Source organism: Epinephelus fuscoguttatus, linkage group LG21 (genome assembly GCF_011397635.1).
Source record: "Epinephelus fuscoguttatus linkage group LG21, E.fuscoguttatus.final_Chr_v1".
NCBI lineage: Eukaryota > Metazoa > Chordata > Actinopteri > Perciformes > Serranidae > Epinephelus > Epinephelus fuscoguttatus.
Window position 1 is genome coordinate 8098756 of NC_064772.1, and position 26154 is coordinate 8124909.

At 40.5% G+C, this 26154-nt stretch overlaps 1 protein-coding gene across 3 annotated transcripts in view; it reads left to right on the forward strand.

Moving 5' to 3' along the window:
* LOC125882226 (disco-interacting protein 2 homolog C-like) overlaps positions 1–26154 on the forward strand; it is a 94534-nt gene that overhangs the window by 58109 nt on the left and 10271 nt on the right. For all 3 annotated transcript variants that reach the window (XM_049565975.1, XM_049565976.1, XM_049565977.1), the window contains 15 exons: positions 3390–3526; positions 5135–5343; positions 6540–6654; positions 8368–8569; positions 8684–8784; positions 11088–11168; positions 12362–12485; positions 12614–12735; positions 13310–13421; positions 14359–14468; positions 15608–15738; positions 17755–17923; positions 21295–21465; positions 22978–23039; positions 23139–23196. In XM_049565975.1, the coding sequence (XP_049421932.1) occupies positions 3390–3526; positions 5135–5343; positions 6540–6654; positions 8368–8569; positions 8684–8784; positions 11088–11168; positions 12362–12485; positions 12614–12735; positions 13310–13421; positions 14359–14468; positions 15608–15738; positions 17755–17923; positions 21295–21465; positions 22978–23039; positions 23139–23196 (1904 nt within the window). The remainder of the gene's footprint in view (positions 1–3389; positions 3527–5134; positions 5344–6539; positions 6655–8367; positions 8570–8683; positions 8785–11087; positions 11169–12361; positions 12486–12613; positions 12736–13309; positions 13422–14358; positions 14469–15607; positions 15739–17754; positions 17924–21294; positions 21466–22977; positions 23040–23138; positions 23197–26154) is intronic.

The following is a 26154-nucleotide window of genomic DNA, read 5'->3' on the forward strand; positions in this document are numbered from 1 at the left end:
ACTGTCATTCCCTGGCTGAACGTACACTGCTACATGTAGCTGCATGCTAACCTCAGGGAAATATGTAGTCTTGATTCCCGATTTTGCATCATATACCAGCTAAAACATGTCGAGTTGTGTGAAGAAGCTTTTATTGGTGATTTTTTAATGGGAGAAAGTGCCACTATAGACAGTCATTTCCCAACTGGAAGCACACTGAAATATGCAGCTACATTCTAACATCAGGGAAACATGTGACTGTTGCTGATGTTATTAATTTCTCCCCCATTTTGGATCATGTCATCCTGGAACATGTCAGTTGTGTTTACAGCATGTTATTGGTGATTTTTAACAAAAGAAAGTGGTGCTATACACACAGTCACTCCCCAGCTGCAAGTACACTGTTACATGTAGCTACATTCTGTGGTCAGGGAAACATTGGGTGCATCCGAAAATCTTAATCTGACGCTCTGCACTAAAATGAGGGTGCTGTTGTTAAAAGAAACATTGTTTTATTTCTATATGAATTAGGAAATGGTTAAGTTAATCACACATTGACTGCTGTTCTGTCTCCCCAGACAGAGTGCCCAGATTACACTCTGCCACTCAGAGAGTTTGGTGCTCTGGATAACTTAACGGTACATTCCAACAGCTCTCCGAATTTCTGTACAATCCAGTTTGTACTGCAGTGCGCTGCAGCACTTGCAGTGAGCATTTCCGAGCGCACCCATGTAATCTTGGTTGCAGATACTGTACATTTTTCCCTGACTTTGAATTCTGTTGCTGCAGAAACTTTTCTGGTTGTGTTTAGAAGCTTTTATTGGTCAGTCATTCCCTGGCTGCAAGTATGCTGCTACATGTAGCTATATGCTAACATCAGGGAAACATGAAAACTTGGTTGCTGTTTTTGTTAATTTCTCCCTGATTTCAGATCATGTTCCTACTTGAACACTTCTGGTTGTGTTTAGATCTTTTATCTGTGATTTTTCACAGTAGAATTTGCAGCTATTTAGACATCTTAAAAAGACAGGCACTAAAGGAGAGTGGGCGGCACGGTGGTGTGGTGGTTAGCACTCTCGCCTCACAGCAAGAGGGTTGCCGGTTCGATCCCGGGCGTGGGAGTCCTTCTGTGTGGAGTTTGCATGTTCTCCCCGTGTCAGCGTGGGTTCTCTCCGGGCACTCCGGCTTCCTCCCACAGTCCAAAGACATGCAGACTGGGGACTAGGTTAATTGGTAACTCTAAATTGTCCATAGGTGTGAATGTGAGCGTGAATTAATGTCTGTCTCTATGTGTCAGCCCTGCGATAGTCTGGCGACCTGTCCAGGGTGTACCCCGCCTCTCGCCCGATGTAGCTGGGATAGGCTCCAGCCCCCCCCGCGACCCTCAAGAGGATGAAGCGGTTAGAAGATGAATGAATGAATGAATGAATAAAGGAGAGCATTTCAGAGAGGGATGAATACAGGTCTTCCAGCACAGAACGGATGAGGAAAATAAAGTGCTTTTTGACCATTAAAGCATGTTAATATGTTCGAGTAGAAACCCAAAATACAAATATGAACCTGCAAATGAGCAGAATAGCTTCCCTTTAAAGGGGTGTATTAATATGAAGAATGCTGATTTAAATTAGTAATAACAAATATTAATTCCAGGACTCCTGTTAGCTGCTGCCCCAAATCCTATCTTAAATATCCAAAATATTTTATATTAGCTAATGTTCTTCTCATGAATACATAGCAGTATACAGCATCAACCTAATTATTTCATCATGGTACTTAACCGTTTGTAAGAAGTGCTATAACCCTTTTTGTATTTGCTCTTTGTTTATTTTACAGCCTTAATTTGTAAAAATGTGTAAAAATACAGATGAATACACTGGAAATCGAACACTGTAAAATAAAATGTATTTTTTTTCTGTGAGACTCCTGTACATGTTTATCTAGTGGTACAATGAGTAAGTTTATGAATGTAAATGGAATCTGCACATGCACAAGTGAAGGTCTGTCTCTTATAATCCATAAAGAAGGCAGTAATCTGCAGAAGGGAACATGTAAACCCTGCTGATCAAACACACAGGCTGCCACAGCTAATCAAACATCACTGAGCTCTCACTGTAAACTCACACCACCCTGTGTTCACCACGGCAACTACACCTGCTTAAGTAATCTGTTAGCTTCACTGAGCTCTGCTGGACCCTCAGTCATGAGCTTGTTCAGACGGTTTTCTCTCATTGTCACATATACTCAGTAGTGCAGTAAGTACTCAGATCTTTTACTTTAGTAAAAGTAGCAATACTACAATGCAGAAAAACCCAGTTACAAGTAAAAGTCCTGCATTCAGACTCTTACTTAAGTACGAAAGTATCAGCATCAAAATATACTTACAGTACCAAAATTAAAAGTACTAATTATGCAGAATGGCCCATTTCAGATTCACATCCATTATATTATCGGATTATACAGATGCAATAATGTGTTCATTACTTGAATGTGTAGGTAAAGGTGAAGCTCATTTAATGACTATATATGTATTTACTCCCCCCAGAAATCAGTACAGTTTTATCATATCTATAAGATTAAGTTATAATTTATTCATCGATTATATTTTGTATAAAAAATCTGAATCTGAAAAGTAACTAAAGTTATCAAATAAATATAGTGGAGCAAACGGTACAACATTTATCTCTGAGATCTAGTGGAGTAGAAGTGTACTCGAAAGCGGAAATACTCAAGTAAAGTACATCAAAATTGTACAGTACTTGAGTAAACGTACTAAGTTACTTTCCACCACTGCATACACTATATTGAGGAGGACCTAATTTTAACTACTACTTAATATATGTTCAGCTCTACGCATGTCTGATTTTCTGTGTAAAATTGTTATTCTATAAAGTAACTAAAGCCGTCAGGTAAGTGTAGTGAAGTAAGAAGTACAGTATTTCTTTCTGAGATGTAGTGGAGTAGAAGTGTAAAGATACATCAAATGGCAATACATCATCAAAATTCTATTTAAGTGCTGCACTCGAGAAAAATGTACTTTCCACCACTGGGCCATTTTGTGTTATGGGACATTAAAATCTCATCTTGATAATGTATGATTAAGAACATACTGGCACCAGCTCCTGTTGTTTAGATATTCTTTTTAACCCAGTTCCTCCTGTAACCTGGTTTTGGGTTGACGCAGAGAGAAAGTAGACGTCATAACTGAGAGCAACCTACTTTAGGTTATTTATTCCCATAAACAGGTGCATTTCTGAGTGGACTCTGGAGGGATCATCATTTGTTTTCTCTGTGTGAAAAATAACTTTGTAAAAATAGGAATTTATTCATGGAAACAGAAGGAATTTCAAAGGTGTTAACCCTGTGTTCCCTCTCTCTGTGTCTGTCTGTCTGTGTGTCTCTGACCCCCGCAGGCCTGGTGTGTGTGGTGAAACCAGAGGGCGTCCCTCAGCTCTGTCAGACGGATGAGATCGGTGAGTTCTGCGTCTGCTCCATCGCTACCGGCACCTCCTACTACGGCCTCACGGGCATGACCAAGAACACCTTTGAGGTGAGGTGGCCCACAGTGTGTTTGTTTATATGTGGGTGTGTATGTGGTGCACAGACCTCAGTACTAACCCAAACAGTGCATATTTTTGGCTGTGATCATTTTTCTGACACTGCATGACACTTCTTCTGTGTTTGTAGTCTTTGAGGTAAGCGACAAACACAGTATCTGCTCCACATTCTTCCTCAGTCTGTAAATTAGCTAACTGCTGATTATTGTCTTGACTGAGTTATTGTTAGGTCTGTAAAATGTCAGAAAACCTCCACCTTAAGTTCCGAGAGTCTGAGGAAGGGTAGCAGCAATATACCAGTTTCAAGGTATACCATGACATATAAGTTGACAGTTACCATACCGTGTACATTTAGTTATTTACAGTATTGAAAAAAATTACAGGTGGACGGACAATCTGTCCCTTAGCCAAGTTATCTTCTAAGGGGAGACTTTGTACACATACTTCCATCAACAAAATGTTTTCAAGTTTCAGTTATAGTAATAAAATATTTGTTTAACTAACAATTACCCTTCTGTTTTTATCCTTTAGAAGGTCATTCTGACTGATTATAAGATAAATTCTTTAATATTGTAATACTGTGAAACCGCAATATCTTCTGAGGCAGTTATCATACTGTGACCAACAGTCCAAAACTGAAAGATAGTCAATTTGGTAGTGTAGAAGACACAGAAAATCACAACAAATTCACATTTGATTAGCTAAACCAAACAATTTTGTGTGTTTAAAGGAATGATTTAATGGGATACTTTGCTGTTTTCTATTACTTTATTACTTCACCTCATTAAATATGAATCCAGATTCTGTTACTGTGTCGCCAGTTTCTCACCTAAAATGTTTTCAGAAACATATTTCAGTGCACTGTTGAACTTAAAGAAGAGATCACTAGTTACCAGCAGACTGCTGTATTGTTTCCTGTGGAAAAACGGAAAAGCCTGCATTAAGTCATCCACCATTAGGAGTGTTTATTAGTCCAGTGTGGCGCAGTGCATTCTGGTAGTTGTAGGTTTTCTACCTTTTCACCAAAACAGAATACCACAGCCCTTTTTCTGTGTTTTCCCTCGTCATGTAGCACCAAGTTTTCTCCTACTGTAAAGACAGCACTGTAATTTGGCAAACAAGATGAAAGCTAATTGTTCATCTCCTTTTCACTCTAAAATCCAGATAAATTGACTTTTTCTGGTGTATATTTTGTGTTGTTTTTCAGGACAATCATATTAATACATTATGTTTTTCTCTTGATTAACTGAAGGTCACTTGTTTAAAGAAAAAAAAACTAAAAAATTAAATGTAAAATGGGTGTTTTGCATTTCTGTTTGAAGGTCAGAGAAACATTTGTCTGGATTTGTGATATTAGTCATTGTCATGTGTCTGTAATGTTGTTAATGTTACTGTTGTAGTTAAACAAAATGGACCTCTGCAGTAGCTGCTCGGCAGTAACATCCACTTTATTAAGACCACCAGCAGTGTGACATTATCAGTATAAAGTCCAAAGTTAAAAATATCTGTCGTATCTGATTTTAGCTCCATCATGCAGCTCTCTTATCGCTGGCCTGTTGCCATGGCGACCCTGTAGCTGAAACGCCTGTGTGTGTTTGCAGGTTTACCCGGTGAGCTCCGGCGGGGGTTTGGTCAGTGAGTACGCCTTCGTGCGGACCGGCCTGCTGGGCTTCATCGGCCCCGGTGGCCTCGTCTTTATCACAGGCAAGATGGACGGGCTCATCATGGTGAGCGGGCGAAGGCATAACGCAGATGACATCGTTGCCACGGCGCTGGCGGTGGAGCCAATGAAATTTGTCTACAGGGGCAGGTGCGGAGAAACATGTGGGCCAGAACACTCAGGAGAGCGTTTAGAAGTCACATCTAAAGTCAGATGAGCAGTTTTTAAAAAATCCCACCGACAGAAGTTGAAAATCAGCCAGATGTCCAACACTGGCACAGTCACTGTCACCCTGATAAATGAGGCGTACCCTCGCACATAATAAATCTAATAAAGTAGAGCAATAGTGGATGAATCCAGAAACAGTAATAGAGTGAAGTTTAATTGTGTCCATGGCCACTGAGGAGGAAATTCATCTTTTACCTGACAGGCTCCGGTGACGTTTCCCAGAGCTATTTAAGGTGCACGCTTCTAGAGAAACCAAGTTCACAAAGGAACAATCCCTTTGTTCAAACATATCCAGACGAAACTGATTGTTTTATTTAAAGATGCTCAGTCTACAGTGTAACTGTAATATATAAGATACATAAACATCTCTATTTGTGCATGAGAAAATACACACACACTGTGTGCATAAGGATGCACACAAATGTTCATTCTTAAGTGTTTGGAAAGGCTTCTTCCTGAAGAGCTAATGTTCTCCAGAGCCATTTGCTTCTCAATAACCCATTTTTGAAGAAATAGTTTTTCAAAGATTTAAATACACACATGTACAGTTTATATATGCATGTAAAAAAAATATCGAAAAATGTTTTTTAGATACATAAATAGAATTAATGCATACTACAGGTTTGATTCACAATTAAAATGTAAAGCCAGTTGGAGAAAGTTGTTCAGGGCTGTCTGTGCTGTCGTCTCTAGTTTCTATTCTTTCTTTGTTTACATCTTTATGTTTTATTACTCCCCCCGCTGGAGTGTCGTCTGTTTGCCAACAGTACGCTCTGATAAAATCAGCCGAGTGTTTGTAGTGGAATTGTTTGGTGTCCTTCCTTTCTTTTCCGTACATACTCTTTTGGGTTTTTTGGGGGGTTTTTTTTGCATTTGGAGTAGGTGGACCAGACAGTGACTCTGATTCATCACAAGAGACGTAAAAACCTAAAACCTTAGATCTATTACAAACAATCAGACTAGTTTGATAATACAATAAAAGAATAAGTAACACTGAAATTCTCCACTGAGACCCAGAAAGATGAAATTATGTCAGGGTGTAGAGCTAATTAATTTCATGGTGATCCAGGTGTCTTTGCAGGTTTGACTGATTATGTTCTTTCTCCTCGTCCCTGCAGGATAGCGGTGTTCTCTGTAACAGTGCTGAGGGACGAGAGGATCGTGGTGGTGGCTGAGCAGAGGCCCGACTCCACCGAGGAGGATAGCTTCCAGTGGATGAGCCGCGTGTTGCAGGTAGATCACCTGCTCACCTGTCGTGTTTCTGTTATTGTGTCCGTCACCTGTCCTTTTAAAATGTGCAGATTTACCCAGATTCACTACTTGTGTCACTTCTTTTCCAGCAGGATTTAAAAAACTGACTGGTAAAGGAAAAGCAAACTCTCTTCTAACCAAAAGGTTTCCATAGTAACAATCAGGCATTAGAAATCACATCAACGTAAAACCTATTTCAAAATGTTTCTCTGTTTGATTTGAAGTACAATTTCAGGCACTGTTTATAAAATATTATAAGAACTGAAACGTGAAATTAACTGTCAGATTGTAAGACTGATTATGATCATAAACCTGATAAATCCTAAAAATGAATCAGCGCCCCATGACTGACATTGTCACATTATATACTTAAAATTAAGTTACGTAGGTTAGGTTAAAAGAAACGTGGTTCGACGTTGTCACATAATGTACTTAACATAAAGTTACATAGGTTGGGTTTTGGCCTTTAAAATAACCCAAAGGTCACTTTGTTTCACGTGGTTCTGAACACCGGATTATTTCACCCGAAAAAATTTCTGTGCAGAGTTTGCATGTTCTTTCCGTGTTAGCATGGGTTTTTCTCCATGTACTCCGGCTTCCTTCCACAGTCCAAAGACATGCAGGTTAATTGGTGACTCTAAATTGACCTAGGTGTGAATGTGAGTGTGAATGGTTGTCTGTCTCTATGTGTCAGCCCTGTGATAGTCTGGCGACCTGTCCAGGGTGTACCCTGCCTCTCGCAGGGTGGCTCCAGCCACGCTGCAACCCCTAACCAGACAAGCGGTTACGGATGATGAATGAATGAATCTACAAATTACTGGCTCATGATCACATAGGTGATAAGAATTCTGGTGCATAATTTCTCGTAGGTATACGTACAAACAGTGCCCAAGAACAGCGTGAAAAATTATGCTCTGAAAATTACCGTAACAAAAGAAGTAACAATGCAAATATATTGAACTAAATCAAGTTAGTTGCAACAAAGCCTTACAACAGGGTCATACAGACATTACAAAATGAAATTCAAGGAGAATTACTTATTCTGTTTTCAGGCAGTATTTCTTTTTTTTTTTTTTTTTTTTTTTTTTTTTCATTTTTCAGGACTTCATTCAAAGTGCTTAATTCATTTTCAAATTTAAATTTTGATTAAACAAAAAAAAATTATGTGGTCAGTGTCTCTCTTATTTATCCCACATTTTGAAAAAAGAACAATCTTCAACCACCTAAAAGTAGCACAAGGAAATGATGCCAGCCGGAACCTTCAGTTTTCATCTGAGCTATTGTAGTGGCTAATTGCTGAACAAAGAGGAAAACCTATGTTTGCCATACCAACATAGTTCTAAAGATGCAGCTAAGAATGGAGCAACATGAAAATAAACTGTCAGGTGGGACACCTTCTGATCTGTGCTCCAGCTTGCCCTAATGCTCTTCATGGCTTGTTTTACATTTGTATGGCATAGGCGCTGTACAAAAATGCTGAGGTGCTGCACCTAAGCTGTAGAATGGCAGGGAATATCAGGTTTTTACTCTGCAATCCCCAAAAAACAGTAAAACTTTAAATTGTAGTAAAATTGTACTTAATTTGTTTGGATTATATTGACAATTACATTTTCAAACCACATATTTCTTAAACCATTCCTCATCAGTGGACAATCCCACTGCCCTCTGACTCTGCTCCGCCTCTCTCTGTCTCAGGCCATTGACAGTATCCACGGGGTGGGTGTGTTCTGCCTGGCTCTGGTCCCGGCCAACACTCTGCCCAAGACTCCTCTGGGCGGCATCCACCTGTCTGAGATCAAGCAGCTGTATCTGGAAGGGGGGCTGCACCCCTGCAACGTCCTCATGTGCCCCCACACCTGCGTCACCAACCTGCCCAAACCACGGCAGAAACAACCAGGTGTGTGTTTTTCCTGTAAGTGGTCTTGGTGTGTAGCTCATATCTGTACACACTTGTCAACGTGTGTGTGTGTGTGTGTGTGTGTGTGTGTGTGTATTCATGTTTGTGCTGCAGAGATTGGACCTGCCTCTGTGATGGTGGGGAATCTGGTGTCAGGGAAGAGGATTGCTCAGGCCAGCGGCAGAGATTTGGGACAGACTGACGACAATGACCAGGTGAGACACACACACACACACACACACACACACACACACACACACACACACAAAAGCAGTGTTTGTAAACTTTTTTATGCGTATTTTGTAGTTTCACATTTAAAAAGCTGTATGAAAACAGCAACATTTGATAAAATGTCCTCAGTCGTGCAAAAAGTTTATGCTCTTTCACGGTGGTTTTAGCCTGTTGAAAAATAGTTAATGCACTAAATGAAGTATATAAACGCAGTGGCTGAATAAATTCTGACATAGCAAACATTTAACCCACGTGATCAGCTCTTTCCACTATCTGCATCTTCCCATATATTCCCATAGCAACATAATTTGTCTTTGTCTGTGGACAGCATGAAACTGGCCAATACTAGCTGACGTGAAATAACAATTAAAACTTGCCCGGTTGAAACAAACTCATTAAGACCTCTCTCCAGTATTCTCTTGTAGATGGGTTAGATGGCCTAGGTAACATATTTTGTTTTCAGTTTGCAATCTGCACTTCTTCATGGTGAGCCAACATTTCAAAACTTTGCTTAAAATTCACTTGACAGTTGAACAGAAGCTCAGCTGTTGACAATATATAAGTGTACGAACAGTGGTACTGTAATGATAGATAAAATGGCGGGTAATCCCTGCATATGAAAAACAAATATCACTCATCAGAGAAGTTAAAGGTACCCCAAACTATCAAGGCTCATTGCTTTGTTGAAGTACAAGATTAAAAGCCTTTTTGTTCTGTCATGGCAGTAAGACTTGACCTGATAGGATCAGCTGATTAATCGATCTACAGAAAAATAAATAGCAACTATTCTGTTAATGTATTGTTTAAACTGTTTTTGACACGAGCAAACTTTGAAACATTCTCTGGTTCCAGCCTCTGAAATGTGAAAGATTTGCTGCTTTTCTCTGTTTCAGATAATTGTAATCAGAATACTTTTGGGTTTTGGACTGTTTTTCACAAAACAAGACATTTCAAGTCGTCAAAGACATTTAGTTTTCATTCATTCATTTTTAATAAATCCAACAAGCAAGTTATAAAGTGTGCATTAATAAGGACATGAACGAAAAGATGAACAGACATCCACGCACCGCAGCGCTTCAGTTCGGCGTCTGGTCTATTTTTCCGCGAGCGCTTCTGTCAAGCTGGATAGAGCGGATCGTACCAAACAGGAAGTCGGACACAGAAAAGATGAGAGAATGAGATTAAAATATGGACTTACCCATGTTTAAAATGACCTGTTGAAGTGAAAAAACAAGTACTGACAGGAACAGACGAGTGGAGTCGAAGTTTAACCGGCGTGGAGAGCGCAGGAGAAATGCACTGCCTGTGTGGATAGTCAAGCACCTGTGAGTATACTCGCAGGACTTCTGCGGCACTAACACATCTGGTGTGTCCAGGCCATTATGTCAACAGCGCTACATGAAGCAGATGAATGACTTTTTCTCTGCAGTGTGAAAACGACAGCCACTTAAACCACTGACTGTGCACTCCGCCGCCAAGTGGGCAGGGTTGGTAATTGCAACCGGTCAAAATGACCGTCAGCCTTCAGATTTTCCGATCAATGACGGTCAGTGACCGAGAATATCCGGTTAACGCGACCCTTGGTCTCAACCACACAATCACGCACACACACAGAAACAATTGAATACTATCAGAAGTTTAGAAGCGACAGTGAAGGTCGAGAATGCTTTGATTAGTTTCTGATTGAGAAGTTAACATTTTAGAGAATCAATACAGCTAACAATCTTGACTTTATCAGGAGTTCCAATTGATTTACAATCATGAGCATCCAATAGATCTTCTCAACAGGCCAATCACTGTTTGAACAAAAGGCTTCAGTTGCTGCTGCATCAGTAAACTGGTTGTAAATGTATTCTTCAGAGGCAGTTTGACGCAGCGGCAGGTCGTTTGGTTTTTACCTTCTTTGAAATTTCACTCTCTGTGGTATTGATTGGACCACTTTAATGTCCTGATAGAAGACAGAGACTCAGCTGCTGCAGTAAAAAGTCATGCACTATCAGCACCATTGCTGAATATGATGGATAAAACTAAAGATTTATTTACACATGGATAAGGCAGCTCCTGTACTGGCTGCATGAACACTTTTACCACTTGTGTCGTGTGTGCAGTTTTACATGATGTGCTGATGGAGAAATTCTCACTGAAACACATCATTATTTTATGGCCTCTGTGAACCTGTGTGATGTATCGATGCTGTTGCTCACAGTGAATCTAGATCAGAACGTGTTCTCTAACTTCCGGTCAAGTCTCTTTCATGGATGAATTAAGCTATGATTTTGTTTTTTAGTTCCTGTTCCTGTCGGAGGTTCTGCAGTGGAGGGCTCAGACCACACCAGACCACGTCCTCTACACCCTGCTCAGCTCCCGGGTAACAGCACACACCTCTGACCACAGTTGCAGTTCATATTACGAAGGAGGCAGAAGTCTCACAGCTGTGCCACAGCCATAGACTGTACAAAATAATGGACACAACCATCATGATGTCAACTATTTGTTTGTGGATTACTATTTTAAGCTTTGAGTTTGGCATTTTGGCCGTTGCCATCTTGGATTTTTGGAGCCAGAAGTGACCATATTTGGATGAGAGGGTGGAGCTTACTGTAATGCAAGCTGCTAGCTTGGTTAGCATGTTGTATTCACAGCTAAGGTTAACTGTGATAATGCTAATGCTAAGTATCACTTGCAAAAAAAAAAAAAAAACAGGCTTAAAACAATTAAAATAAAATATACTTACAGAAAAAAACAAACATCTGACTCCTTAGAGGGTCCTCAAATACAACAAAACACCGAACAAGACTTTTTTAAACTACCAAAGTATTAACTTGTATGGAACTGGAACTGGAAGCACGATGAAATAATTACAGCTAAGGCTTCACCTAGATACTCTGTGAATTTGGGGTAATGCCATGGTTACATTGCCTAACCAACATTGTCGCTGTCGTAGCAACTTTTCAACAGATTGCACCCACCAGTCACTCTAAGCAGCACTCACTTCAGTATGCATAACTTCAAGCCTTAATAACACTTAACCAGTGAGTTATCTAAAAAGTAACACCTGTACAGTTGTCATGACTGTGGAAATCAGCTATAGAGACCAAAACCATTTTACCAGGCTCTAAACATGTTTATTTCTGCTGTAAAGTTGGGCATCTTAACATGGGGTCTATGGGGACTGACCTTCAGTGACCATTCAAGAAACTGCAGTTTTTGGCACTTCCATATTGCCCTCATTTTTCAACACCAAAGGTTGCCGCTTGGCTGCAGCTTATCCCCTTTATAATTAGCTGCAGCATGCTAAGTAATAACTATTTAAAACTGAATACATAGAAGTAAAATATATAGTACTATAATACAATAGCAGAAATATTACCTGTAAAATATAGGATAAAATGTTGTATTGTAACCAGACAATGTCTTACAGAGTATTTTACCATACATGTCACAGTGAGAGGTGTTTGCTGTTGTGGACTAAATAGCTAATGGCCATGTTGCTCTTCGATCTTTTTCTGCTCATCACTTTCTCGTCCTCCTCCCTGTGTTCTCCTCCCTCCCCTCTTCCAGGGGGCGGTGTCCAGTTCTCTCACCTGTCTGCAGCTCCATAAGAGGGCGGAGCGAGTGGCAGCTCTGCTGATGGAGAGAGCTGGTCTGCAGGAAGGAGATCACGTTGCTCTGGTCTACCCTCCAGGTCAGAGACAATGCAAGCGTTTTTATTCACAGAATTTTTGTGGATTTGGAACATACAAAACTGAATTGATCATTTACACCTCTCTGCCCACGTGCGTGTGTGTGTGTGTGTGTGCGTGTGTCCTGCAGGTATTGACTTGATTGCAGCGTTCTACGGCTGCCTGTACGCCGGCTGTGTTCCAATCACGGTGCGGCCACCTCACCCTCAGAACATCTCCACCACCCTGCCCACCGTCAAGATGATCGTAGAGGTCTGGGACTGTAAAACAGCATAAAATTATGATTTTAGATTTTTAATTAATGTTGTTTTTCAAAGTCTAGTTAAATTGCCTTTGAATAGTTTCTACTTTTTATCTGTTTTCCTATTTTTATTTTATGCATTTTTTTTAATCTGTACTTGTTACTGTCCTTCTGTTGCTGCAACTCCTGAATTTCCCCTGTGGGAACCAACAAAAGCTTATCTTATCTTATCATCCCTTATATTATCTTATCCTATCCTATCTTTTCTTCTCTGTAAAACATCAAAATTGTGAACTAGAACTAGACCAGACTACAACTATAAAAACTAGACATGGATCACCTTCAGAACAGAGATGATGATTATTTTTGCCAGTCCTAGCTTCCTTCTTTTAGTTTCCTTGTTTGCATTGAAACGTTTTGTTATTTTATCCAATATTAAAAGATCAAAAATGTCCTTAAACAATGTGCTCTATGAAGCCCTGCTAGCTCCAGCACTGTGGCTGTGAGGAAAATAATTAGATTATTTATTACAATTAAATGATGATAAAGCCCCAACCTAAAGATCCTCCCCGTCTCTCCCTGCAGGTCAGTCACTCGGCCTGTGTGATGACCACGGCGGTCATCTGTAAGCTGCTGCGCTCCAAGGAGGCCACAGCCACCGTGGACATCAGGAACTGGCCGCCTGTCCTCGACACTGGTATTTTCATTCATTCATTCACTAGCCCTTTAAACCTTAACCTTACATGTTTACAAAAACATTCCTTAAACAATCCTTACCTTAAAAATAACCTGGAAAAAAGGCAGATTTTTTAAAGTTATTTTGAAATTTGTGTTGTTTATGTCAACGTTTTCTAGTCAGCAGTCATCTTCTTTCCTGTGTCTGGCAAAAGAGAATGATGCACCTGTGGAGTGGGGCTACATGCACAACCACGCAGTCAAACCTGATTCACGAAAAAAAACAAACATGCAAACTAATTTCTTGTAATATCCCCCATGCCCCCACCTCCACTCTCCCTCTCGCTCAAAGACAGTAGCCTACATGAAGCTATCAAAACATGAGATATGAATTCACCTTCACATACTCAGTAGGTCTTTCAAAGTCAAACAGCTAACTAGCTATCTAGCTTATTTATTGGCATAGTAAATGACATGATACTCACCAGAGAGATTCACCTGGCTCCGCACACAACTCCATGTTTGCGTTCGCTGATTAGTACTTGACTAATGGGGCGACCTTCATCATGAATAAGTAAAACTAATATTAACCTTTCGTCTGCATTTACAATTTACTCAGTCAGAAAGAGAGAAAAGAATAGAGAAAAATCTGAACCTTTTCATTTTTTTTGCACTTGAAATATTCAATTTTCCATTTTATGAAGATAAAACAATCTATTTTGAACTCAGGATAAATAAATAGGTTTTAAAATGTTAAAGGATTTACTTCTGATGTTAAAGTATCAACCAAGTAACAAAACGTCTCCTACAACATTTTAAACCTCCATCGCTGACTGCTTATGAGCTGCTGTAGCAGCACTGTGGGTTCAACTCGAGGTCAGTGTTTCTGAAATGAATGTGACTCAACAGACAGTTCTCTTGACTGTAATAAAAAGTGTGTGTGTGTGTTTGTACTGCAGATGACCTGCCAAAGAAGAAGCCTCCAGCTCTTTATAAGCCCACCAACCCTGACGGCCTCGCCTATCTGGACTTCAGTGTGTCGACGACCGGCATGCTGGCTGGAGTTCAGGTCAGCTCAGACTTAATCCTCATCACTGCTCACAGCCTGGACAGACTTCTCTCCTTATTCCATTTATTCATTACTTATTCATTCCAGTCAACACAGAGTGCACTAGGGCTGTAGTCAACTAAAGAAAATCTTGGTTGGCCGAAATTCTTCCTACTCACCAACCTATTTATTGGTGGATGGGGGTAAAAGTCTGCACATCATCTCAAGGTTAACACAGTGCACTGAATGCACTCTACTTGGTAGCATCGTGTGTCCACCAAAGCATGTTTTTTTTTCCTGTAACAAGGTTCAACATTAACACTTGCTCAGGGCAAGTAAACTCTGTGTTCAGGCAAGTGGAATGCCTCCAGTGAAAAATAAATGTGATCTCCACTGTAATATTATCTGAAAATAACACACTCTAACAATTATTTCCCTGAGCTGCGTGCATAAGTCCATCTCACAACTAATCGTTGAACAGGAGTGAAGAGAAAAATTGGACATACTGGACACCATAGAAAGTAACTCTGGGGCTGATGATGTCGAATACAACATTACAATACTAGTGTTAAAGTTGATTTAAATGAAAATTAACAGTATTGTAGCATGCTGGTTTTTGATTCAGCTCTGGAAGTTACAACATTGCCACAGAAATAGTTTTTTCATTCATATTTTTAGTGATTAGCATGATGTGCACATCATGCAGATTTGATCATGTTTTAAATGTCTTGTTGACCAATCAGATTGGCCCATCAGATGTACTTGTTGTGTAATGTCATTTAAGACGTTCTGGATTATATTTTTTTCCTACAGGAAGCCACGAGAGTTTACAGTGGATTTGAAAAGCATTTGTGCACATGGATCAATGGAAAGCTAATGTGGTGCTCTGTTGTGAGCAGAGTTCAGATCCTTTTTAGCTGCTGATAACCAAGAGACTGGACACTACATATGCAGGTCTTGTGGTGTTAAGGAAAAGAGGCCAAATCTAAATAAGAGTTTGGAAAGTCTTACAACATAAACTGCACCCACCGACTCCAACCAAAGCATGTGTTGTCTCAAAAGATGACATTCAAAGATTAACTGTCCCATCTTTTTACCCTGTTCCTTGTTCGTCTGTGTGTGTTGTTGCGTCTCTTTGTCTTTCCTCATTCTCTCTCCAGATGTCCCATAATGCCGTTGGAGCCTTCTGTCGGTCAGTGAAACTGCAGTGTGAGCTGTACCCGTCCAGAGAAGTGGCCATCTGCCTGGATCCCTACTGCGGCCTTGGCTTCGTCCTCTGGTGTCTCTGCAGGTCGGAGTCTCCATCTATTGATTTTTTAAAAGTACAATATATAATTTTCTGTTGTTGGGGTCTCTCAATTAAAACAGAAACAAAAGATGAAGCAATGCCGTCATTGCAGTATGTTTCTCTTGGCTAGAATTCCTCCAGTATTCATTGTTCAGGAGGTTTTTACAGGGAGCCAAACTATCTGCAGAGGTCTCCTTCTTTCCAAAACAAACAGACCAAATGATTCAAACTGGTAAAACACTGAGTAAATAAGTTTTGTGTTAAAAATCATCATCCAATGACTAAAATCCTTCAGCTGCTGAAAACATATAGTTAAAAACAACTAAAAAAGTGTATTGTAAAAATGTAGCTCAACACAACTCAACTAAATATTTAACTTTGGTCAAATTGTTGTTATATGTTATATCTTTACAGTGGCAATAATAAGTGTTTTTTCAACAATAATGTATCAAATAATGTGAGAGGCGTCGCTCATAGTGATGAACTTATAGAGACCGAACAACTGAATGTGCAGCTTCTCTCAGCTTTACAGAGCTTTACATTGAGTTTCAGCTCTTTCTTTATCTGTCTGGCCACAACTTCACTGTTCTGGTTCACTCTCACTTCTCTCATAGTGGTGTTTTCAGAGAAAAAGCTACACTCTACCTGCTCAGCAGCAGAGAGACACAGTTAGATACTAACTAGTGAACATAGTGAAGTATTTAGCAGCTAAAGAGACAGATATTTCCCTCAGGAGATGGTGGAGACCAAAACCAGAGCTAAAAGAGAGAATACTGGACTGAAATTCATCAGGTGTACACAAACACAAAGACTCCTAATGAAGCATTGTGTTGCTCTGTAACTGTTGGATGTGGAAATAAATAAGTGTTTGTTAATAGATAGGATAGGGATTGAAAACCAGTTTCAGGCAACTGGTTGCAAATAATCGAATCCATCACAATCATATGTTTCCAAGTTTATCGGTTCCTTTAATCGATGCCAGCATGTTGTTCCTGACAGTTGTGCATTTCAAAACAGTGACATCAAATGTATGTGTCTGTTCTGCTGGGATGAAAACAGTGCTGCTTTTAATGTCTGTAAAATTATAATGCTTTTTCTACTCTGTTTGTACACTGCATGCGATCAGACTCAGACATAACATAGCAGTTGCCTTGATGCAGAAAACTTGTCAGCCTACTTTTTTTACACATAGAAAATTGATCAGGAATCAATAAGGCAATTGATAAAGAATCGGACTGATAAGCAGAACTGATAATAGCATCATTTCAGTTCCCATCCTAAATGTTTGTATGCAGACGCTATCACCTTAAGAGGTGATGATATGTCAGTGTTGACAGCTTGTTTCCGCTGCCACCAAGTGGACACAAAAATCAGTTATTGCAGGTTTAAAGAGGCCGAAATCTCCTGACTTTAAAGTCCTAATGTGAGTCGACCTCCGAAAACACTGGATCCTACATTTCCCATAATGCAACATATCTTTCACTGGAATATTCCTGCCTGACACAGCCTCAACACCCCCAGTTTGTATCACAGCTTTCTAGTCTCCAACCAGAAGTGTCCACATACTTTTGGCTATATAATGTTTTTTTATAATCACTGACAATCGTTTGCCAAAGTGCCTTTTTATATTATTATACAAGGTTTGGTACACGCTGTGAGTTATGTCAGAAAGTTGTCTCTGAAAAACATAAACAGACATTCTATCAGTGAAACTCTCAGTCTGAAACCTCCAGATCTCAGGTCTGCTTAGTTTTAAATCCTCAGCTCATAAATTGTGAACTTGGCGAGAGCAGATTGTCTTATAAACAAAGAAGACTGCAAATCACCTATGCTATGAGAATTTCTCCCCTTCACTGACTTTAAAGTAACAATAACTCACATTTGCACCTGATTGTTAAAATAAATGACTATCTGGAAAATCCATCTCAATCTCAACGAGACCAACTGGTTATATAACGGATAAATAGTCCTTTTATTGGCAGTAACCATTAAAAGAAAGGGTGTTTGTGTGTTCTGCAGTGTGTATTCAGGTCACCAGTCTATCCTGATTCCCCCGGTGGAGCTGGAGTCCAACCCGGCGCTGTGGCTGCTGGCCGTCAGCCAGCTGAGGGTGCGAGACACCTTCTGCTCCTACAGCGTCATGGAGCTCTGCACCAAAGGACTCGGCCTGCAGACCGAGGCGCTCAAGGTCAGCAAGACACTGATACAACCAACATGTCGATTCAAGTGTTAAATGTGACATTTATTGAATATATTCAAACCATTTTCAACCACAGGAAGTTTTATAGACACATTTTTGCAACGTTTTGACTGCAGGAACACAGCTCACGTTGTGGATCCTGGCTCCTGAAAATCTCCTGATTTAGTGTTCCTCATGACATCACAGTTATAAAACAGTGTGTTGACTTGCTGTGTGTAAAGATGAAGCAGCAATCAAAGAAGTATTTCACCACAGGAAAGATGGTCTTTCCATTAAACCCAGCTGTCTACTCAGTAGAAAAACAAAAATACTTTTGAAAATGGTGCTACATGATCAGAGAAAACAGAGAAATACAGAATGAGAGGGTGTGAAGTGAGTGAATTAGAGAAATAAAACTTAATTTGCTGATTATTTTACTTCACAGAAATAAAAAACAAAACATCAGACAGGGCTTGATGCTAACTTTTTTCCCAAGGAGCACATGTGCTCCTAAGTTGAAAAAGTAAGGAGCGCACAAAGAACTTTAGGGGCATGTAAATTGATCAAATAATGTGTTTTCCATAATAAACGTGATGCAAATAGACATTTACAAGCAAAATTATTTAATGAATTTGTATACAAAATGTACAGAGAGGTAAAATCATCAAGTTTTGAAAAAGTATTGCAATTTAATTTTGTCTTTAATGTTATTATCTTATATATATTATCTTTGCAATATGATTATCTTATATAATGTTATTACTATCCTAAAACATTCTCCAGGTCCTCTGAAACTCTGCAGGACTTAAGCCTCTTTCACACAAAGCTTTTGCGGCGCCCACCGCGGGGTAGGGCGCAGAGGACAGGATTTGGGGGAGTACAGGCTCATTCAAGGAGCTACAGCTCCATGGTGACCGCTTTCGGGTCTACTTCAGGCGCCGAGGTGTCGTCACAGCGCGTTGCGGTGAAATTAAAAAAAATTTCAATTTGAGCGCAGGCTGATGGCGTGCACCGCTCAGCTCGGCAGCAGAGTGGTGCGCTCTTGCGCCGCGGTAGCACATACACAATGAATGGGTTCGTAGGCGGAGGTCTGCGCTTTCCACGCTCTGTGTGAAAAGGGCTTTATTTCCACCCTGCCCAGCAGCGGTACCGTGGCGAATGGTCCCTAAAGGCCTCTACACATGATCAGCTGTAAAAACGCTTTGCGCTGGCTGTCCCATTGTTTGTCTATGGAGAGGGCAGCAATGCCTGACAAAGCGGCACCGCTACCCTTGGCGTCACGATATTCATTGTGCCGACAGTGGCTTAGAAAACCGCCCATAACTGTGTCACACGGGGAATAGGGAAGGCAGCTGGAGTTCCTCCAATATTTGCGATTAGATTATCATATTTTTTTAATAACAAAAATATAGGCTGCTTCAGCTGATTTTTTATGCGCACATGTGCCCCTAAATATTTTTTACAGTTCGCACACACCTATTTTTAGTCGCAAATGCGAGTGAAACGTTCGCACAGATCATTGTTTCTGCAGTGCAAGTTGTGTTTGTTTCTAAAAAGTTCTTTTTTTGGGGGGTGACACATAGGGAGTGTTGACATCCCTAGATGCTGTCCTGCCACCATAGTTTGGGAAAGTGTTGCCAGCAGTAACTGCTAAATGAGCGGCTGGCTAGCTAGCTCCCACCGGACATGGAAGGTGTGCAATGCAGAGCGGCCAGAGCTAACATTAGCTAACCAATGCAGACTGGAGGGTCGGCTGTGGCAACAGTGTTTCCTCATATTAAGGCAGCTTTCTGTCAACAAAACCAATAGAAAATAAATCAAAAAGCAAGATATGAATACCAGCTAACTTACTGGACTAAAAGGAGAAGTCTCTTGGACTTTACATCCTTTTGCATTTGTTTTTTCCTAAAAAATTCACTGGACACTCACTGGTTAATGGGTGTCGGGCTATTGAAACCAAAATTAAATGCAACTGACATGATGAGACGAGACATGGCAATTAGTCTCCCAGAGAAAACTAAAATCGTGCCCATGCTGCAACATTTTGGATTTTAACCTGATGAAAGAGGTGAGCCAAAAAACACACAAGAAGCAATGTGTTGCTGCTGCTTCATCCTCTTCAGCTGCTTTACTCTCTGCATCTTCTTCTTTAGTCTTTATTGGTGGTTGGCTACCAGCTTAGAGGAGCATTTGCACTCATTATTGTTACTCATTAGTTCCACTTAGGAGCAGCTGCTGAGTCGAGTGCGACACCTAGTGGTAGGATGTGGCACACTGGTCCATTGTCTTATAATATCAAACTGGCTTGAAAGTTTTTACGCTGGACCAACCCTTGAAGTCTGGTTACCTGTCAACAGCTGACAGACCAGCTCTGACTTCAGTCACAGTCAGGTGATTTGTCTCGTGTCTGCTGGTCACTTTTCCCAAAATCCATCTGTGCCCTTAAACTCAACACTTGTCTAGTGGCTAAATATGAACAGTCAGATAAACTCCCCGCCTCTGATGTTGTCTAACTGACTCCACTCCTCTACAGCAGACATCTGTCCTCTAATAAACTCCGACTGAGTCTCTGTCTGCTGAGCCTGAGGCCTCGTCTGAGTGCTGAAGTCACCGACGCCTCTGATTGGTCACAGCAGAGTTAATTTTAGTGATTATCTTTCTTTTAAGTCTCCATGGAGACTGAAGGCTGAACGCAGAAGGAAAAGTACAAATGCTCTTGACTTAGACACACCTTTCTATTTCTCTACTTGTGAGGACCGCTACTGTCATGGAGCCATAAGCACAAATCAATGCTGAACCCTCAAACGGTCCTTTCTTTATTTATGGAGCATAAAACACAACTTTTACCTCCAAAAGGACTCTCAACACCGTTGTTGTCTTCTTCTTCTGTTAAAATGTTAATGATTCATGCCCAAATGATCTTTCCTACAGCTGCAGAGGAATCAGACTTTTTCTATGAAAATAAAGAAGAACTTTTTACAGTGTTGCGACTCTTTTGGGAGGTTTAATTTACAGTTACTTTTCCTGGGATGCTGCACCTGGACTACATGGATTTGGGTCTTCTTATACTGATACATTACTGTAAACAAAAGCTTGTTAGAGGTAGGCAGCTAGAAGTGTATACAAATACCTATCCTAAAAACTGAAGCCAGTACTAAAAAACAGGATTAAATTACATAAAATTAGTGAGGGGTGTAGAAGGCTTCTGCAAAAGAAAAAGAAAGACAAAAAGAATATATATCTATGATTATTATTTCTCATTCTATTCAACACTGTAAATACTTATGTATATATAAACACTCACTCTCACAATGAAAACCCCCATATGCATATGAAGTAGCCCCTCAGTGATGAGATGTTTCTTCCCGTCACTGTTCCAGGCTCGGGGTCTGGATCTGTCCCGGGTTCGAGCTTGTGTTGTGGTGGCGGAGGAGAGGCCCAGGATGTCACTCACACACTCCTTCTCTAAGCTCTTCAAAGACCTCGGCCTTCACCCACGATCCGTCAGCACGGCCTTCGGCTGCAGAGTCAACCTGGCCATCTGCCTGCAGGTAAAAACACGCTGCTGCACACACAGTCTAAATGTTGCAATATAATCTGTGTGTCAAAATAAAAGAATCCTTGGTATCGGTGTGAGAATAACATGGATGGTTATCGTTTCCAGTGATACTAATGCCCTTATTGATACCTTTTATCGGTTTAGTTCTTTATTGACATCCCTACTGTCCCGTCCCATCCCGTCCCGTATTATATCTTAATTATAATATATATGTGTTGTTTCTAGAGCAGAAACTATCATGTGTACAACAGCAAAGTCACCATATAAACTTAATGATATCTCACTGTAAACAAATCTAAATGTCAATAAAATAAATCCTATCCCTGACATCAAAATCCTGATTGAAGTTTATCAATCAATTAATCAAATAAATCCCAATATTACAAATCACAGTTTGTCTCTGTCCTTAGGACCCTCGCAACAGATAAGGAAAAACTCCCCCAAAAAAAACCTTGAATGGGGAAAAAAAAAAAAAGTTTAGAAAAAGAAAGAACAAAGAGATCAGTCAGTTTTAGTCCATGCTCCTGTTCTCTGTCCTCCTTCCTCTGCTGCTGATAGAATCACTCTGACTGCAGGTAAAGTTATCTACTGGTAAATTTTAAGATAACGTGGCAAACTGAGCTGAACAGGTAGACTACATATAGACAGCTTTCATTTGAGCTTGTTTGCTAGAGAGCTGTGCTTGTGTAAAATATAGCGGCGGTGGTTGAGGGAAGAAAGACAGAGCAGATTCAAATAACTCTTGATGTGTTAAAATATTGGCTTTTTACTCAGCAAGGTGTAATTGCACTTACAGGTACAACCGTTACTATCGTCATCTCAAGTAATCTTCAAGTTATCATCACTTTGTCTCTGCCGTGGCCTCTTCGCTCTGATGTTTGCTGACTTCACTCTGTGCTGTGTGGGAGTGTGTGTGTGTGTGGTGTGTGTGAAGGAGCAGCCCCGACACTGACAGGCTGCAGCGTTATAATAAATTAGTAACGTCATTGCTTATCAGTACTACAGTCTGTAATAATTCATCCCTGGGGCCCGTTTAATACCGGGTTTCAGAACCCATCCCTAATATGGCATTAAATAAATGGTCTGATCTGTTATCTTTCTTACTTATTCTTGGACCAGATAATTCCTAATTCACATCAAAATCATGTTAATTTTAGTCTTTGTTTTTTTTCCTTTAACAAAAAGGTTTGGCTGCTTGTATTTAGACAGCATTTAAAACTTTAGTGTCTTTTGTTAAAAGACAAAAAAGTTTTGGGAGAAAAACATGTTTTGTGTTCCTTAAACAACAGAAGTATTGTAAAGTATTGTTTTGGTGCGGAATGGTGTTGGCAAAGGTATTGCCAATTTCATCTCACTGTTACAAGAGCCAGAAAACACTCCAGTACTTAAAAAATAAGTCTTTATCTCATGGCAAATCGACTTTATCTCTGAGGAAACTGGTGCAGCTGTAACTGGTGTTTGATTCTGGTCACATGCTCACTGTGTCTGTTGTGATTGGCTGCAGGGCACTTCAGGACCAGACCCTACGACTGTGTATGTGGACATGAGAGCACTACGTCATGACAGGTACCACGTTCTGTCTTGTCAGCTTTCCTTTTTTAATTTTCCTTTTACATAATTTCCTCGTACATAATTGTGACATTTACACATGTAAATGTGTTTCAGGGTTCGGTTGGTGGAGAGAGGTTCTCCTCACAGTCTGCCATTAATGGAGTCTGGCAAGGTAAGTGTACTTCAGATCTTCATTAAGATCATATGTAGCATATGGGTATGTTTACAAGTTAAAGACTTTGTCCGAAATTGAGATTGTAGGTTGGGTTAAATCAAAAATGTAGGTTAAAACAGAGCGCTTCTCAAAAAGGTCAACAGATACAATAAAATTGCACAGACACCCATTTGTTTCCCTTGAGACTCCAATCTGAGAGGTCTGTAGCAAGATGTGATTCATGACTTTGTGTGTTGAACCAAAGGAGATCAAAATAAAGCAAATTAAATAACAGCTATTTCAAATTTAACTTGTCGAGGACTCTTTTAAGAAAATGTCTCTTACAGTGGAGGACACACAACAGATATGAGCTCACAAGGAAACAACTCTTCACATGCACTAAAATGGTAGCAAAATGAATGACAGGAGAAGATCCGACTGTTTCTGCTCTCAACTTCACGTCCTCCCACATGCAGTGAGTCAAAGCAGACAGCAGATTTGAGTCCGTGGCGAGCCCTGAAACATCCATCTTCTCTGTCTATTCATCAGATGGTTTCTAAAATCTTTTTTGTTTTGTTTGTTTTGTTTCTTGTAAAGCAGAAGACACACAACATCAAGGTGAAAGTAAAACCACTGAAGTCAGATACAGATATTTTAGTTATTAAAGGGATCATTAGGATTTTTTAAACGGGGTTGTAGGCGGTGGTCGGCACGCCCCCAGTTTGGAGAAGCAGACTAGAGTACTGACATTGAAGGTAAGCAATGTACTGTTGTGAACGGGGGCAGCAGCAAAACATATTTTAAGAATTGTTGTGTTTTTGTTACCTTAGATGGAGCCATTTATATCTATGTAGGGAGTAGGTCTTTGTTTATGGAGATCACCATGTTGCACCGCCATGTTTCTGTGGTAGTCCAGAACGGACAAACCACACACTGGCTCTAGATTGGGCCATTTGCGTTTTAGCGTCGGCCACCTAAGTTAGAAACCCATTTGCAATGAGCAGCGTCAGGAAAATGCTAATTTGTAATGTGAAACTGTTTTATTCAGTGTTTTTGCCCGTGTAAATGACCTGGTCTGTTTGTTTTGGAGAGGAAGAGACCTCTGTGGGTAATTCGGCTCCTGGTAAAAAAAAACCCTGAACATCTGGATCTGAAGTTGTCAGAAAAAAGGGGGGGAGCACACATTAGCATGTGGAGGGCGAGCTGCCCGTCTCTGACATGCCAAACAGCATCTGCTTTTTTGAGGGAGGAATATGGCACCATTATCCTGTCTCACTGTGCTGTATATAAGGTATGATTGTGGATAGGGATGCACCGAATATTCGGTAACCGAATATTTGGCTGAATATTGCAAAAAAACACACATTCGGTATTCGGTGGAATAAGTTAAAAGCAAGGCCGAATAATAGCGGCGTTTTGATAACGCAATCAAACAGCATGCCGTGACCGGCGGAATAAAATGTCAGCAGAGTGGCGATCTGCCCGTCACGGCACTCGCATTTGCGACTAAAAATAGTTTTGAGCGAGCAAAATAGCACGCTGTGCGAGCAGCCTACAGATTTCAACCACCAGCAGAAACAAAAGGCGAATCCCACCGATTGTGGGTTGAACAGGGGTCACAGACACAGACAGGAATGTTAATGTATTCCTGTCAAATACGGCGGCCATCGGCTTACCCGGCGACGGAGAAGTCGGTTCCAATAATATCCTCTTCTTGGTGTCATGACTGCCCAGAAGTACCTGAACAGCTGAGCCAGCCGAACACAGGTATGTGACGTGTCAGAGGAGAAACGAGCCGTTCACATTTCTCTCTTTGTGGCAGTAACGGTCCACAAACCTCACCGCACTTTAGGGACTGTTCTTTACTTATGAAGGGACTTTTCTTTACTTGTCAGGGGAGGAGGGTGGCTGGATGATTCTTATTTTATTTATTTATTTTATTTTGATCCCCCCTATGTTAATCACTGATTGATGCTGTTTTTGAAGCATGAATAAGTCAATAAGTAATTTATTCCATTGAAATACCATTGATGTAGCCTATAATAGAAAAGTGATTTATCTCTTCATAAATGACAAAAGGCACATCTGCCTCATTTTCGCTGTGGTATCGTGATACTACTCAGAACCATGATACTTTCATTGGTATCGCACAGTGGGTCCCAATTTCGGTACCGTGACAACACTAATCTGGAGGGGCTTCATCTGCAAAAACTAATGAAAAACTAAACAATGATATTCGGTATTCGGTACTCGGTATTTGGCCAAGCGTTTAATAATATTCGGCTTTGGCGCGGCCACAAATTTTCATTTCGGTGCATCCCTAATTGTGGAATCCACCCTTTAATCCACCACAGGAGGTTGTAACAGCGCTGAAATGGTGTCTGTATAAACAGGACAATCGGCTGGAAGGAATCATGAGCGGCATGGGTGTGACATTTGACGACATGTTGTGAGTGTGACCTACTGTGGGAGTTATAAAAAGCTGTCAGCAGTTAGTGGCTAACTCAAAGAAGAACAGTGGCGGTAAATGTCCGCAAATTGGGAAAGCAATGAGATCAGCGAGCTCCTTACCCTCTGAGCAGAGTACAAGATCAACCACCATATAACATGTTATGTTACGTGTCACGCCTCCTTTGATTCCAGTGGCTGAAATTTGTTTTGCTGCTTCTCCAGACTGAGTGCTGTGCTGACTGCCATCTACTGTATGTCATACACTGACTATTGATAAGTGCCTCTTACAACCCCACTTCAAAAGATGTGAAGTATCCCGTTAAGTTGCTCTTAAGTTTGTCATTATTTTGGACCAATAAAGTTTTTTTGATGATAAAGCAAAACGTCTTCTGCTCAAGATAACTGTCCAGTTATCACGAGGAAACTCCAAGATAACAAGACGCTTAACTCGTGATTTAGAGATAATTATTCAACCACTCATCACATCCTGGCAGATGGTGGAAGAAGATATCATAACCTGCAGTA